This window comes from Ictalurus furcatus, chromosome 28 (genome assembly GCF_023375685.1).
Source record: "Ictalurus furcatus strain D&B chromosome 28, Billie_1.0, whole genome shotgun sequence".
Lineage (NCBI taxonomy): Eukaryota > Metazoa > Chordata > Actinopteri > Siluriformes > Ictaluridae > Ictalurus > Ictalurus furcatus.
In genome coordinates this window covers 16,219,894-16,235,924 of record NC_071282.1, presented here as the reverse complement: position 1 = coordinate 16,235,924, position 16,031 = coordinate 16,219,894, and the positions used below count along the sequence as shown (strand labels likewise).

The 16,031-nt window shown below is 40.8% G+C and overlaps 2 protein-coding genes across 6 annotated transcripts; both read left to right on the top strand.

Moving 5' to 3' along the window:
- The first annotated feature begins 18 nt into the window (after positions 1–18).
- LOC128603915 (UDP-glucuronosyltransferase 2C1) lies at positions 19–6,726 on the top strand. Of its 4 annotated transcripts, none has more exons than XM_053618691.1 (6): positions 19–953; positions 4,750–4,898; positions 5,238–5,369; positions 5,647–5,734; positions 5,806–6,025; positions 6,196–6,726. In XM_053618691.1, the coding sequence occupies exons 1-6, from the start codon at positions 221–223 to the stop codon at positions 6,476–6,478; spliced, it is 1,605 nt and encodes a 534-aa protein (XP_053474666.1). In that variant the 5' UTR covers positions 19–220; the 3' UTR covers positions 6,479–6,726. The 4 variants fall into 4 exon arrangements, with proteins under 4 accessions (XP_053474666.1, XP_053474668.1, XP_053474667.1 ...); XM_053618693.1 differs by lacking the exon at positions 19–953 and adding an exon at positions 1,614–2,194; XM_053618692.1 differs by lacking the exon at positions 19–953 and adding an exon at positions 2,879–3,596.
- A 1,020-nt stretch (positions 6,727–7,746) lies between these two features.
- Positions 7,747–13,075, top strand: LOC128603911 (UDP-glucuronosyltransferase 2C1-like). 2 transcript variants are annotated; one of them, XM_053618682.1, is made up of 6 exons: positions 7,747–8,603; positions 10,381–10,529; positions 11,005–11,136; positions 11,967–12,054; positions 12,126–12,345; positions 12,588–13,075. In XM_053618682.1, the coding sequence occupies exons 1-6, from the start codon at positions 7,871–7,873 to the stop codon at positions 12,868–12,870; spliced, it is 1,605 nt and encodes a 534-aa protein (XP_053474657.1). In that variant the 5' UTR covers positions 7,747–7,870; the 3' UTR covers positions 12,871–13,075. The 2 variants fall into 2 exon arrangements, with proteins under 2 accessions (XP_053474657.1, XP_053474656.1); XM_053618681.1 differs by lacking the exon at positions 7,747–8,603 and adding an exon at positions 8,957–10,173.
- The last annotated feature ends 2,956 nt before the right edge of the window (positions 13,076–16,031 follow it).

Below are 16,031 nucleotides of genomic sequence, written 5' to 3'. Positions count from 1 at the left end.
ACAAGGTTCATATAGCATAATGAGAGTTTATTACACAGTTATTAGACAGTTGATTCACATTGGAGAATAATGTGTTCGGTTCGTGAGAAGCTGTGGGAATGTGCAAGAAGGCACCACCCTCTACTGGGGATAAAGTTCAATGTACTATTGTCCTTTATTGCTCTTTGAAGTGGATCATTATTTTGGTGCGTTCTGTGTGTAAGCTGATCGTCCTGCCGTCATGAGTGTGTGTGAGAGCGCAGTTATTTGCTTTCTCCTCCTGTTCGGTCTGAACCAGCCTCTGCCGTATGTAACAGCAGGGAAGATCCTTATCTGGCCAGGAGAATTCAGCCACTGGCTCAATGTCAAAGTCATCATAGATGAACTTGTAGCGAGAGGACACAGCGTGACGATCGTTACGCACAGTGCTACTCCGTCTGTAAAGACAGTTCAGTCTCCGGGCTACAATGTGGAGATCATACAGGTGCCGCACACGAAGCAGGACATTATTGACAACATGGATAGGTTTATGAAGTACTGGATATACGACCTACAAAATGACAACATGATCCAGTCTTTACTGAAGCTCAGGGATATCCTCAACCTCAGCGCAAAGCACAATCACGCACTATGCAGGGGGCTTTTTGCACGTGAAGATCTGCTGGAGAAGTGGAGAAAGGAACCGTTTGACGTTCTTCTGACAGACCCCATGAATATGTGTGGCGAACTTCTTGCTCTGAAACTGAACCTGCCGTTTATCATCAGTCTCAGGTTTAGTTTTGGGAATGCGATTGAGCGTCTCTGTGGGCAGCTGCCAACACCACCTTCTCATGTGCCAGCGGTCGGTCTGGGCTACACGGATCAGATGGATTTCCCACAGAGAGTAAAAAACATGTTGTTTAATCTCTTTCAGGATTGTCTGTTCACATTTCTGACTGTGATGAAGTGGGATCCTTTGTATACAGAGCTCATGGGTAAGTGAATAGACCAGTGCTAATTGTCAAGTGTGCCATTTTAATGGTTTTAAAAAAACAAAAAAAACCTTTTATTCAGTATACAACTCCATAAAAGTTATTTCTACAAACTCATCAGAGTGAAATGATTTCCTGAAAGTGCCTTTGTACTCACTGTGAAACTTCTAGCACCAATCCTAGCCACTCACTTTAGTGCCATTCTTGTAAACTGCAAGGACAAGTATACGTTTTCAGAAACTTAATCGGCATGAATTGTAAATGAGAAGGTAAGGAAGGTAGCAGCATAATTCAGTATAATACGCTTTCATGCATTTATCCTGCACTACAGACAATTCAAATATCACATGGTCTCTACTCTAATTACACAGTGGGCTGGGTGTTGCATGGGATTTTCTCCCTTCCACCCCTCCCACATTGATTGATTTTCAGATTGTTCATGGTGAAGGTGTAGTCCATGTTACTTGAAATGGGTGGCTGTGGCTCAGGTGGTAGAGCGGGTTGTCCACTAATCGTAGGGTTGGCGGTTCGATTCCCGGCCCACGTGACTCCACATACCGAAGTGTCCTTGGGCGAGACGCTGAACCCCAAGTTGCTCCTGATGGCTTGCATTGCAGCTCTGCTACCATTGGTGTGTGAATGGGTGAATGAGGGCTTTGGATAAAAGCGCTATATAAGTGCAGACTGTTTACCAAATCACTCATTATAAATCTTGGTGCGAGTAGATTAATAGAATGCGCTCATGTTTTGTCAAAATACTCATTGAATGTGAGGGAAAAATGCATTTAAAGCAGCCTGTCATGTGGTGTTCAGAGGCATCCTTTATGTTGTCTGTTGTGCAATGAGTAAAACATTTCAGAGTGTGATATTATAGAAAAATAACCAGGGACAGGATTGTGTATAATGTGACATGACATGAAGCATGGTTGCTGTTACTATTACCAAAGTAAGTTGGTCATTTTCCTATAACAGCATGTTTCTAATTGTTTTAATCCTGTTACACCACAGCAATTAGCCAATTATTACAATTTTTTTAAAGAATTTATTAATGATAAGCCTTTTATCCATCTATATTTACTTTGAATGTTGTGGAACATCAGCCGTTAGTCACATGCTCCCTGTAATGTTTGCTGTCTGGGCTGAGATATCTGATTGAAAAACCTTTTTGTTTATTCTCTCTCAGGACATACTGTTTAAACTTATGGTCATGGTAAAATGGGACTACGTCTATGCCGAATTCCTCGGTAAATGAAATACTTCTATTTAATACATTTAAATTTATGTTCCAGGTTTAGAAAATAATGCAAGTTTAAAGGGGAAAAAAAATACAGCTCAATTGTCGTCATCAGCAGCACAAGATATTTGTGTAAAAAAATTTTTTTTTTAAATTACAAAACAAAAGAATGCAGCAAGCATATTACAAAAATAAAACACCTTACAGTTAATAACTTCAAAGTCTAGTTCCTGGGCTTGGTAGTACATTTGGTGGAAAACAAGAGCTTTGAAAATCTAATCCTAGAGTACTCTGGCATTGTGTGAATGAAATTCAGTCAGGTGATCTCTTTGCCTTGGCACCTTTCCAGCAACCACTGTAAAAAAAAAAAAAAAGAAAGAAAGAAAAGAAAAGAAAAAGGCTGTGTTAAATCCTATCAAATAGTACCTTAGTATAGTGAACTGTAGTTACCTTTGTTCTAAAGCACTTGTTCTTTATTGCCCGTTTTGTAGGTGTGAACTAACTCTAGATAAACAGAAGCATTTATCTGCTAAAGCCTCAAATATCGAATGATAGTAGTGCATGGGCCATGCTATGTGATTCATTAACACGTACATAGAGCAAAAACAGGTTACGCAACAAACTTGTTCTCACCGGATATTCTTTAACACCGCCCAGTGTGGCTAGAAGCTTAGTCGTCATTTCATTTGATGCAATGATGAGGAACAGATCTTGTACCTTGGTAATTTTGCTGCTGCGCTTGTCTGAAGTAGCTCTCAGCGGCAATGTACTAGTGCTTCCTGGTGAATACAGTCACTGGCACAACATGCGCGTAATTGTTGAGGAGCTCCTGGACCGGAACCACAGCGTGACAGTTCTCACACACTCTGCCTCACCTACGGTGAAACAGGGCCAAAACGAACGGTTCAACTTCATGTCTTTTCACGTCAACTTAGATGAAGAGGAGGCAGAAAGCGTTTCACAAAACCTTATTAATCTCTGGTTGGATCAAAACACCACCAGCTTTCAGAAGCTGGCCTCGTTTTGGAACGTGATGTCTGGGATGACTCGTTATTTACAGGTCGTGTGTGACGGGATGTTTAAGAGTGATCTTGTGACTTTGCTGAAGGAATCACACTTCGACGTGCTTCTCTATGACCCCATGATGCCATGCGCGGACTTGCTGGCGGACGTTCTTGAGCTGCCCTTTGTGATATCTCTCCGGTTGTCTTTCGCTAATGCTCTGGAGCGGCTCTGTGGGCAGATGCCTGCTCCACCGTCTTATGTACCAGCAGCTGGCACTCAGGGGCATCTCAGTGATCACATGGACTTTATAGAGCGATTAGAGAACATGCTACTATACATAGGACACACAGCAATGATCAAACTTCATACAATGGTAACCTATGATAAACATTTCACCAAAATCACTGGTAAGGTGTTATATAGCTGCTTTTGATTTATTCCAACTGCTCAACAGGTTCGTCCAGAATTTCATACAGTATTTCTGCTCTGAAGTGTATCCAAAACCATGAAGTCAAAGCAATTTCATAAATTTGTTGGGGGTTATTTACATTGTACATTGTAGGGGATGCACAACTATTAATTGTTAGTAGTCGAACGGTAATTCAGAAAAGTAATCAATTAGCCGATTAGTCGTCTTTACCGTAGCTAATGCAAAAAAATATTTTTATAGGCGACAATGTGCAAAATAATACCTTTTATGTCATTTTACACAATGCAGAGGGGCACGGTGGCTTAGTGGTTAACATGTCTGCCTCGCATTTCCGGGTTTGGGGATTCGATTCCCGCCTCCGCCCTGCGTGCGCAGAATTTGTGTGCTCATGTTCTCCCCGTGGTTTCCTCCAGGTACTCCGGTTTCCTTCCGCATTCCAAAGACATGCATTGTAGGCTGATTTAGAGCTCTAAATTGTCCATAGTGTGTGAATTGGTGTGAGTGTGTGTGCGAGTGTGCCTTGCACCCCATCCATGGCATCCCCCGCCTTGTGCCTAGAGTCCCCTGGGATAGCTTGCAGGCTTCCTGTGACCATGTGTAGGAAAAGCGGTACAGAAAATGGATGGATGGATGGATGGATGGATGGATTTTACACTATTTAAGGGCCTACTAATTCTTAAAATGCGCCAGTGTGGACGGCCCGGCGGCTCGGCTGAAATCATGAATCATTTCAGACCTGAGTCTGAAACCGAGAGTGCACAGCACATAAACACCTTCTGGGGTGTTTTTCTGCCATGTTCAACTCCAGCGTCAGTGGCGACCGGATACGAATCTGGATCGGCCTCATTGAGCTGGACACCGATCTGAGTAAACTAGCTGGGTGGGTTTGGATAATAATGTGCAACCCGTGGCTCCACAAATACACTTTCACAATGCAGTTCCCTCTGCCACAGTACAAGGGTTTTATTTCAATTTTATTTACCTTTACCATTGTGCACACACCTCTCCACTTCATACAAAGTGATATAAAAGTGTTAAAAGACTATACCCTGTAGAATTTATTTCAAAATAACAAAGTACATTTAGCCTTTACCACCAAATGTTGCCACGTTTGCTCCTGTACTTCACAGGCAAACCCACAACACTATGTGATGTTATGGGCAAAGCTGACATCTGGTTAATCCGAACTTATTGGGACTTTGAATATCCACGGCCATTCCTACCAAACTTCAAATTTGTGGGTGGATTACACTGCAAGCCTGCAAAACCTCTACCGAAAGTAAGCTCTCTCTCCTAAGAATAAAAATGTCTTAGTTCCCTGACCTTTATTATAGACCTTTGAGAGATTATAAGACGTTTACTACCTGATTAGCATGCGTATAGAGTGTACTGTGGTATGGGTGAAAGGGTTGTAATATGGACTGCAGTTATTCTTTAGGTCCATATAAAATAATACTTTAGGAATATCAATATATTAGAAAGATGCAAGGCTGTAAAACTTTGAGTTATATAATTTCCATTGTAGCTGTGAAAATCAGTTGTTTGCCAATTGATGGACAGGAATGTACAACCAACATGCTCATGTCTCATTAATAACTTTGCATTTTGGTTTTTATAGGAGATGGAGGACTTTGTCCAGAGTTCAGGAGATGACGGTATTGTAGTGTTTTCACTGGGATCCATGATTAAGAACCTCACCAAAGAGAGAGCGAACACCATAGCTTCAGCGCTCGGCCAGATCCCCCAAAAGGTCAGAGTTTATGCACATCTTAATATATTGACAATCTAATTTATGAGCCAAATGACACCTACAGCACAATCTCGTAAAGGTGTTAAGTCATAGTGTAGCAGGTAGTTTTGGTACCTCACAGCTCCTGGGGTTCCTCTGGGTTCTCTGGTTTCCTTCCACCTCCCATAAAAATATCAATAGGTAGATTGGCTACTCTAAATTTCCAGTAGGTGTTGACGTAGACCAGGATAAGATCACTCTTAAGTTCCTCAGATCTGAATCCTGTGTGTAATTTCAGGTCTTGTGGCGATACATAGGCGAGAAACCAGAAACTCTTGCTCCTAATACTAGACTCTATGACTGGATTCCCCAGAATGATTTACTAGGTAAGGAATATTTGCATTGTAGCTATGCTTTCACATTCTGTTGAAGCAACACTAATAATTTGTATCTGCAGGACATCCTAAAACCAAGGCCTTCATTACCCATGGTGGGACAAATGGAATATATGAAGCGATTTATCATGGAGTTCCCATGGTGGGCCTGCCGCTGTTTGCGGATCAGCCTGACAATATAAATCACATGAAAACCAAAGGAGCTGCTGTTATGCTTGACTTTAACAAAATGGAGACAAATGATTTGAAGCAGGCTGTCAGTGATGTCATTAACAATCCATCGTGAGTTGATATTGTGATCGCTCATACTTTCACATGTATAATAGAACCTTTCTGATTCAACCAAATCACGTTTACATTACATTTATGGCATTTGGTCTCAATCATTCAAACTTCTCTCAGCCTTTACACATCCTAGAAAGATTTTTTTGTTATTCCATTTCTTTCCACAGCTACAAGGAGAGCATGATGAGACTATCCCGAATCCACCACGATCAACCAATGAAGCCGCTAGACCAGGCCGTCTTCTGGATTGAGTTTGTGATGCGCAATAAGGGGGCCAAGCACCTGAGGGTCGAAGCCCATAACCTCACGTGGTATCAGTACCACTGCTTGGACGTGGCAGCCTTTTTGCTTTCTGTAATCGCACTAGTCGTGTTCATCTTTGTGAAAACATGCAGTTGGCTCTTCCGTAAATGTTTCAGAAAGACCCCAGCAAAGAGCAAGAAAGAGTGAAGCATGCATATATGAATGTAGTAATACTTACTAAGATCATTTTGCATAAATTTTAGGAATAAAACACTGTATTAAATGTACATTATCAATTCCAGAGGTTTTTACTTTTTATACAATACAGTATAGTACTGTATGTCCAGGTTTACTTTTAAATGATTCCAACACCATTGAGAACAAAGCAATTAAACAGAGATTTGTATTGTGTATAGTGTGGCTTTGTTTTTAAATAAAGATTTTTTTTAGCTGGATTACTGACACTGTAAAATTGTCTGCTCTCTTTTTTTAATCCTTCATACAGAAATGATCAAATTGCTAATTGTGTCCTTTCATAACCAGAACTGCCCCCTGCTAGGTAAAAATTATGGGCCGTTGGTACCAGGTGCAAGATAAGAGAAACGAAGGGAGAAAGACATATTCCTATGAAATGGGTTGTCGAGGAGACGAGAAAAAGGTCACAGTGTTCTCCAGAGAGAGAAAACTCACATAAAGTCATGAGCTTAAGTAAGAGAGCATGCTATATTAATATTTATCAATGCAGTAAGTATAATTGTAATCTCATACGTTTTGTGTTATTTTTGCCTGTATGACTATTTGACTACTTTACACCAGTGCACATTGGTGCCATCCACCACCCCCCCCCCCATACCCCCCCCCCACACACACACACATGCACACATCCCCAAAGATTTTTCCAACATTTTTTTTTTTACATATTTTATTACTTGAACTATTTTTTTATTATTTCAACTAATTACTTGAAGTAATAAAAAATCCATAAAGGTAAATGTAATATTTCATGCAGTAGATGGATATATCAGTAGTCCTTTATTCGCTGCCACATTCACAAAGTCGAAGGTACAACACCAGAGTCATCTTCCACTTCCACCAACTGTTTTCTAAATTCTGCCTTTTCAAAACATTTTATGGACTGAATACAGATATTCAGTTTTGTATTCTGAAGATGTATGGCATTACAGCCTAACCCTACTCCTGTGCTCCTGTGCCTATGATGCACAGTGTTGACTTCTTCATTGGTGGACTTGCAAAACTCTGCCTGATGTCTCTCCAGACCAGTTTTATGTGTCTTTGTGGTCAGATAACTGCTCTGCTGTTTGGAATAAAGGTCAAAGTTTTGTTTTCATTTCATGGATGTGGAGGTTTGCAGGTTTTCGGCTCTGGACGATTTATCTAAGGTCATTAACCGCGTATGAAGAAACACTAGTTGGGCAACTTGAAACACTCCTCCTATTTTTTACCAATTTCCAGTGTCACAAATGGATTAGTCAGCATTTTATTTGATACAATGGTGGGGAACAGATCTTGTACCTGCATAGTAATTTTCTGCTCTGGCTTATTCCATGTGTGAGCTAGAAGACTGATGATCCAGCCGTCATGAGTGCATGTGGAAGAGCTGCTCTCTGCCTTCTTTTCCTGCTCAGTCTGAACCAAACTCTGCTGTGTGTGACAGCAGGGAAAATCCTCGTCTGGCCTTCAGAATTCAGTCACTGGCTTAACATGAAAATCATCATCGATGAGCTTATAACGAGAGGACACAGTGTGACCATCGTTACTAACAGTGCTACACCATCTGTAATGACAGAGCAGTCTCCGGGCTACAATGTGGAGATCATACAGGTGCCTCACAGCAAGAAGGACGTTATTGACAACTTTGACAATCTTTTAAAGCACTGGACGTATGACCTGCCAAATACCAACAAGATCCAGGCTTTTCTGAAGCTCGCCGAACTAATTGGCAGTATGTTAGATTACAATGAAATACTATGCAGGGAGCTTTTTGCACGTGAAGATCTGCTGGAGAAGTGGAGAAAGGAAAAGTTTGATGTTCTTCTGACAGATCCTGTGACTGTAGGTGGGGAACTGTTAGCACAGAAGCTCAACCTGCCGTTCATCAACAGTCTGAGGTTCAGTTTTGCGAGTATTATTGAGCGACTCTGTGGTCAGCTTCCATCACCACCATCCTATGTGCCAGCTGCTGGCATGGGCTACACGGATCACATGGATTTCCCACAGAGAGTGAAAAATATGTTGTTTATTTTCTTACTAGATATGATATATAATCTAATGGCCAAGTTGAAATGGGATCGCCTCACCACAGAAGTCATGGGTAAATGATAATCTCTCATTTGTGATTTAATTTAGGCTGCAGGTTTAGAAAAGAAGATCACTGTAAAAAATAGATAAATAAATAAAAATTTAACCTCTCAGTTTAGTTCTTGTCCTCAGCACAAGACTACGTGTAACCACTATATCGCATCAGAAAAGAATGCAGCAAGCGTATTGCTGAAATAGTACAATTTACTTGCTTACAGTAATGTTCAACATTTAAGCTAGTCACCTCAAGTCTATTTCTTGTGTCTGACAGTGCTAATTATCCAAAACACAAGCTCTGGAGCGGTTCAGTGGTACAATACTCATCTGGTTTCCCATCTGTGCAGAATTTCGCATGTTCTCTGTGTGTTTGCGTGGGTTTCCTCCAGGTCTTTCTGTTTCCTTCCACTGTCCAAAAACGAGCATGTTGGCAGACTTGCTATGCTAAATTGCCTTTAGGTATGAATGAATGTGTGAATGTATATGTGTGAATGCGATGAACTGGCATCCCATTTAGGTGAGACCTCCTGCCTTATTGGGATTTGTTTCTGGCCCACCATGACCCCAACCAGGATAAAGTGAAGATTAATGAATGAGCTTTGAAGATGTTGACACATTGAAATAGATAGAAATATTCAAATGATCTTATTACCTCTTATAACACGTTTCCAACAGTCATCCTGAACAGGCTCTGTGTTAATGATCTATCGCAAGACAATAATGACTTTTTTCCAAGGCCCCACGATGTATCTAAGGTCATTAACTGTGTATGAAGCAAACACTAGTTGGGCAACTTGAACCACTCCCCCTATTTTTGACCAGTGTCACAAGTGATTTAATCAGCATTTCATTTGATACAATGGTGGGGAACAGATTCTGTACCTGTTTAGCAATTTTGTTGCTGAGCTTGTCTGAAATGGCTCACAGTGGCAATGTACTGGTGCTTCCTGGTGAATACAGTCACTGGCACAACATGCGCATGATTGTTGAGGAGCTCCTGGACCGGAACCACAGTGTGACCATCCTCATGCACAGTGCCTCACCTACAGTGAAACATGGCCAAAAAGAGCGGTTCAAATTTATATCTTTTGAAATCAACATGGAGCAACAGGACGCAGACAACGTGTGGCATAACTTTATCAGTGCATGGATGAATCAAAGTACTGCCAGCTTTCCTGGCCAGCTGAGCTTGATTTGGAACATGATGTCTGAGATGTCTCATTATATACAAGCTGTGTGCAATGGAATGTTTAGTAACCAAGATCTTGTGACTTTACTGAAGGAGTTGCATTTCGATGTACTTCTATATGACCCCATGATGCCATGTGCTGATATAATGGCATACATTCTTGAGCTGCCCAGTGTGATGTCTCTCCGGATCAGTTTTGCGTATATTCTTGAGCGGCTCTGTGGGCAAATGCCCGCTCCACCATCTTATGTACCTGCGGCTGGTGCTCAGGGGCATCTCACTGATCACATGGACTTTACAGAGCGTTTAGAGAACATGCTACTATACATAGGACACACGGCAGTGAACTTCCTTCACAAAACGTTTACATTTGATAAATATTTCTCCGAAATAACCGGTATGATGTCGCACTACAACTTTTTTTAACTACTCAACAAATTGGTTCTGAATTATATAGACTCTTTATGCTTTAATCTGTAGAGAGAAATACAACTCCAAAAATAGCTTATACTCTTTAAAGAGGAGTGAGATTAAACAAACACTGGATTCTACTCAGTGTAGGTACTGATACAAAATATGCCATGTTTGCACCTGTACTTCACAGGCAAACCTACAACACTATGTGATACTATTGGCAAAGCTGACATCTGGTTAATCCGCACGTATTGGGACTTTGAATATCCACGGCCACTCCTCCCAAACTTCAAATTTGTGGGTGGCTTACATTGCAAGCCTGCAAAACCTCTACCAAAAGTAAGTTCATTCTCGTGTCTGACACTATTCTATTTTTGTAGCCATCCGATTCCTTTGTAATAGGAGATTAACACAGAATTGCGATCCTGAGTCATGCTGAGCCTGGGAAAATGACATTACGTACAAAGGTATAGTTCACTGACCTTTACTACAGATCTTTGAATGATTACGAAACCTTTATTACATCACTCGTGCGCGGTTACTGTACTGTGGGTAAAAAGGCAAGAGTTCGTTGTCTTTGTGCTAGCCTTTTTTTTTTTCCATAAACACATCTAGCACACAAACTGTTTACTGCAGTTTTATTAAACCCATGTCACCTCAGTACATTTTCAAAGAAAATCACACTTGATTATACAGTACAGTATATTCAAACTGATCAGTGTATTGGAAATAATAAAAAGTAAAATGTTCCAAGTCTTCCAGTGTAGTCACTGCCATCTGTCTCATAAATGACTTTGCAATTTGTTCTTTATAGGAGATGGAGGACTTTGTGCAGAGCTCGGGAGATGACGGTATTGTAGTGTTTTCACTGGGATCCATGATAAAAAACCTCACCAAAGAGAGAGCGAACACCATCGCTTCAGCGCTCGGCCAGATCCCCCAAAAGGTCTGAGTTTACACAATTAATAATGCACATCTTGATACTTAATCCACAATCTAATTTATGAAGGATTTTACATGTCAGGAAGTACTTACATCACTGTTTCATAGATTTGTTAACTGAAAATCATTTGGACAAAATAAGTATAATTAGAGTGCTTCATTGATTCTGAATGTTTTGAGGGCGGCTCTTTACTGTTGGACTTCACAGCTCCTGGGGTTCCTCTGGGTTCTCTGGTTTCCTTCCACGTCCCATAAAAATGTCAATAGGCAGATTGGCTGCTCTAAATTTCCAGTAGGTGTTGACCTAGACTGTCATATCACAGGAAACCAGTGACTACATTTCCCCTACGGCACTGCGACCTATAAACATGGCCGCCATGGACTGAAATTCCCAGAACACACACACACACACACACACACAGAACACTCACATTCATTCTAATCATGCACACCTGCATCCAATTCACAGCACTCACAACCACACTATAAAAGAGACTTTCTGAACACTATGACGTCGCGAAGTATTCCATGAGTTTTTTATATACCAAGCATTTGTTCTCGGTTCATGTGGTATTGTTTTAATCTCATTCTTGCCCTCGTTCTTGATTCTGGTTTTGCCTCGTTTGTGCCTGTTTGCCAATCGCCTGACCCATTGCCTGTTTTTTGACCACGCTATTGTCTGATGATTTGGATTTGTCTGTCTGCCTCTCTTTAAGTAAAAGCTCTTATCTGCACTTGCGTCCATCCTAGCGTCCATTACGTTTATTACATGACATAGACCAAGAAAAGATCACGCTTAAGTTCCTCAGATCTGAATCCTGTGTGTAATTTCAGGTCTTGTGGCGATACATAGGCGAGAAACCAGAAACTCTTGCTCCTAATACTAGACTCTATGACTGGATTCCCCAGAATGATTTACTAGGTAAGGAATATTTGCATTGTAGCTATGCTTTCACGTTCTGTTGAAGCAACACTAATGATTTGTATCTGCAGGACATCCTAAAACCAAGGCCTTCATCACCCATGGTGGGACAAATGGAATATATGAAGCGATTTATCATGGAGTTCCCATGGTGGGCCTGCCGCTGTTTGCGGATCAGCCTGACAATGTAAATCACATGAAAACCAAGGGAGCTGCTGTTATGCTTGACTTTAACAAAATGGAGACCAAGGACTTGAAGCAGGCTGTCAATGATGTCATTAACAATCCATCGTGAGTTGATATTTTGATTTCCATAAGCGTTGGCTCACACCTTCACCTGTATAATTGCACCTTTCTGATTCAATCAAATTAAACCACTTGCACTGTCACTCTAATTCGTTTGTCTATTTATCATTTTATTTTACGTCACCAAATTTGAAGATAATCTAAGAGCAAGAATCTCAATCATTCAAAGTACTCTGAGCCTTTACACATCCTAGAAAGATTTCTTGTTATTCCATTTCTTTCCACAGCTACAAGAAGAGCATGATGAGACTATCCCGAATCCACCACGATCAACCAGTGAAGCCGCTAGACCAGGCCGTCTTCTGGATTGAGTTTGTGATGCGCAATAAGGGGGCCAAGCACCTGAGGGTCGAAGCCCATAACCTCACGTGGTATCAGTACCACTGCTTGGACGTGGCAGCCTTTTTGCTTTCTGTTATCGCACTAGTCGTGTTCATCTTTGTGAAAACATGCAGTTGGCTCTTCCGTAAATGTTTCAGAAAGACTCCAGCTAAGAGGAAGAAAGAGTGAAGCATGCATATATGAATGTATTAATAAGTACTGTGATATTTTGACATAGATTTTAGGAATAACACACACTGTTACATGTACATTATACATTCGAGAGGTTTTTACTGTTTATACAGTGCAGTATAGTACTGTATGTCCAGGTTTACTTTTAAATGATTCCAACACTATTGAGAACAAAGCAATTAAACAGAGATTTTTATCTGCATCATGTATAGTGTGGCTTTGTTTTTTTAATTAAAGATTGAAAAAAATTAAAAATTTCAATCTTAATTACTGATACAGTAAAATTGTCTGCGCTCTTTTTTAAAATCCTTTATACATAAATGATCACAAATTACTAATTTCATCACTCCAACTGCCCCCTCCTAGTAGCTTCTTCAGCTTCCGTGGATTCTTTGTTCGAATCTTTTTGCTTAATCTCCCTTTTACCTTCACCCATTCCAAACCTGCCATCTTAATCCCAACCCTCATTTTCTTAATCCCAATCCCTCCTATATTCATCCCAACACTTTTCCTCACACATTACATATCTTCCTCACACATTACATGCACCCTTCCCTTGTTCATCCCAATCATTTTCTAATCTGCCTCTCTGGACAGCTCTATTGCACAAAGAACCCAGAGGAATCCCCCACAGATATGGTAAGTCCATGCAGAGAAACTCTATGATATCAACAACTTGAACTCCACCTGATGTTTCTCCAGGTCAGTTTTGTGTTTCTATGTGGTCAGATATCTGTTGTGCTGTTGGGAATTAAGATGATGTGGTGGATATTAAGGATCGCAGGTTTTCTGGACATTATTGACACCTTACACCTTTCCTGAGGGGGCACATGGCATGGAACCATTGCTGAGTGACCCTGACACAAGCTCCATTCCACTCTTGCTCCCACCTCAGGCGGTTCCTCTCCAGGAGAGTCTCTTGGACACTGAAGAAGTCTGCTGCATCCATAATTTCAGTCTTGTGTTCTGTCATGATATGGAGGCAAAGGTGGATGCAAGTGCAGATGTGGGCAGCTGTGGCTCAGGTGGTAGAGCGGGTTGTCCAGTTCAATCCACCGGCCCCTCCGCATGCCGAAGAGTCCTTGGGCAAGACATTGAACCCCAAGTTGCTCCTAATGGCGGGCTAGCACCTTGCATGGCAACTCTGTATGTGTGAATGGGTGAATGAGAAACAAAAGTGCTTTGTAGAACCTCTAAGATTAAAAGGCACTATATAAGTGCAGACCATTTACCATTTGATTTTAATGAAAACTAACAAACACAGTAGACTAAACATACAGAACATGAACTCTAGGCAGAGAGAAATATAAGGACTAAGGAACTAGACAACTAAACAGCAACATAAGACAAGATGGTGTGTGCGCTGCAAAACATGACTTATACAAAAGTGCTAATTAAACCAAAACAAGAAACAGGTGCAAACAGTCATTTGATGTGATCATGTGAGGTGCAGTGGCTGATGGGAATCGTGGTCCACTGCCTATTTCAGCATATCCATGACACATCCCATCCAGGTGAAAGCTTTTGCCTTGCACCCAGGGTTGCTGGGATAAGTTTCTGTCCCACCCTGAGCCTGACCAGATTAAAGTAGTTAGTGAAAATGAATGAATGAACATGAGTTTGGAAAATGTTCATACATTGTGATAGAAACATTCAGGTAATCTTATTCCCTCTGTGGTGGAAATTAGACAAAAAAGTTTATTACAGAAGGATGTATACAGGAGAGAAGAATGAGAGCGCTCTAAGGTGCTGTGCTGAGCATCTAATATATATATATATATATATATATATATATATATATATATATGAAGAGCAGGGCACGATACACTTCTATGTACCGAAAAGGAGTAGTTTGAGGCAGTTCAAACAGGCTTTGTTTCAGGGTTGAACCCTTAACAGAAAAACATGTTTGTGTCTCTGTAAGCAGATAAACATTCTGTACTAATCTAAATGACATGACATGACGTTCTTTGACGTTATCCTCTGATGAACATGAACAGAACAAGAACAAAACTATTACGAAGTAAAAATTAATCATTTCCCTCACATCTCTTATAAACTTTTCCAACAGTCATCTTAAACAGATTCTATGTTAATGATCCACCACAAGACAATAATGACATTTGTCCAAGGCCCTATGATTTATCTAAGGTCATTAACCATGTCTGAAGCAAACACTATTTGGGCAACTTGAAACACTCCCATATTTTTGACCATGTCCAATGTTACAAATGGGTTAGTCACTGTTTTATTACAACAATGATGAGGAACAGATCTTGTACCTGCTTAGTAATTTTGCTGCTGAGCTTGTCTGAAATGGCTCACAGTGGAAATGTACTGGTGCTTCCTGGTGAATACAGTCACTAGCACAACGTGCACATAATTAGATATCTCCTCTGCTGTTGGGAATAAAGGTCAAAGTTTTGTTTTCACGTGATAGATGTGGAGGTTTGCAGATTTTGTGCTCTGGCTTATTCCATGTGTGAGCTAGAAGGCTGATCATCCTGCAATCATGAGTGCACGTGGGAGAGCTGCTCTCTGCCTTCTTTTCCTGCTCAGTCTGAACCAAACTCTGCTGTGTGTGACAGCAGGGAAAATCCTCGTCTGGCCTTCGGAATTCAGTCACTGGCTTTACATGAAAATCATCATCGATGAGCTTATAACGAGAGGACACAGTGTGACCATCGTTACTAACAGTGCTACACCATCTGTAATGACAGAGCAGTCTCCGGGCTACAATGTGGAGATCATACAGGTGCCTCACAGCAAGAAGGACATTATTGACAACTTCGACAGGCTTTTAAACTATTTACAGGGCGTTTAGAGAAAATGCTACTATACATCAGACACACGGTAATGATCATACTTCACAAAACGTTATTCTTTGATAAACAACTCACCAAAATAACCGGTATGATGTAGCACTGTAACATTTTTAGTTTTTAACTGCTCAAGATCGTTCTGAATTATATAAACTCTCTGTGCTCTGAACTGTATAGCAAAATACAACTCCAAAAATTGCTTATACTATAAAGATGAATGAGATTAAACAAATATTGGACTCTAATCTGATACAAAATATGCCATATTTCCTCCTCTACTTCACAGGCAAACCCACAACAATATGTGAAACTATTGGCAAAGCTGACATCTGGTTA

Bases quoted from the DNA above. Each gene is read 5' to 3' on its own strand.
- LOC128603915 (XM_053618691.1), top strand. From the start codon at position 221: ATGAGTGTGTGTGAGAGCGCAGTTATTTGCTTTCTCCTCCTGTTCGGT. The intron at 4,899-5,237 runs GTAAGCTCTCTC...TGGTTTTTATAG, and splicing joins CTGCAAAACCTCTACCGAAA to GAGATGGAGGACTTTGTCCA. The intron at 5,735-5,805 runs GTAAGGAATATT...TTGTATCTGCAG, and splicing joins TCCCCAGAATGATTTACTAG to GACATCCTAAAACCAAGGCC.
- LOC128603911 (XM_053618681.1), top strand. From the start codon at position 9,357: ATGAAGCAAACACTAGTTGGGCAACTTGAACCACTCCCCCTATTTTTG. The intron at 10,530-11,004 runs GTAAGTTCATTC...TGTTCTTTATAG, and splicing joins CTGCAAAACCTCTACCAAAA to GAGATGGAGGACTTTGTGCA. The intron at 12,346-12,587 runs GTGAGTTGATAT...TTCTTTCCACAG, and splicing joins GATGTCATTAACAATCCATC to CTACAAGAAGAGCATGATGA.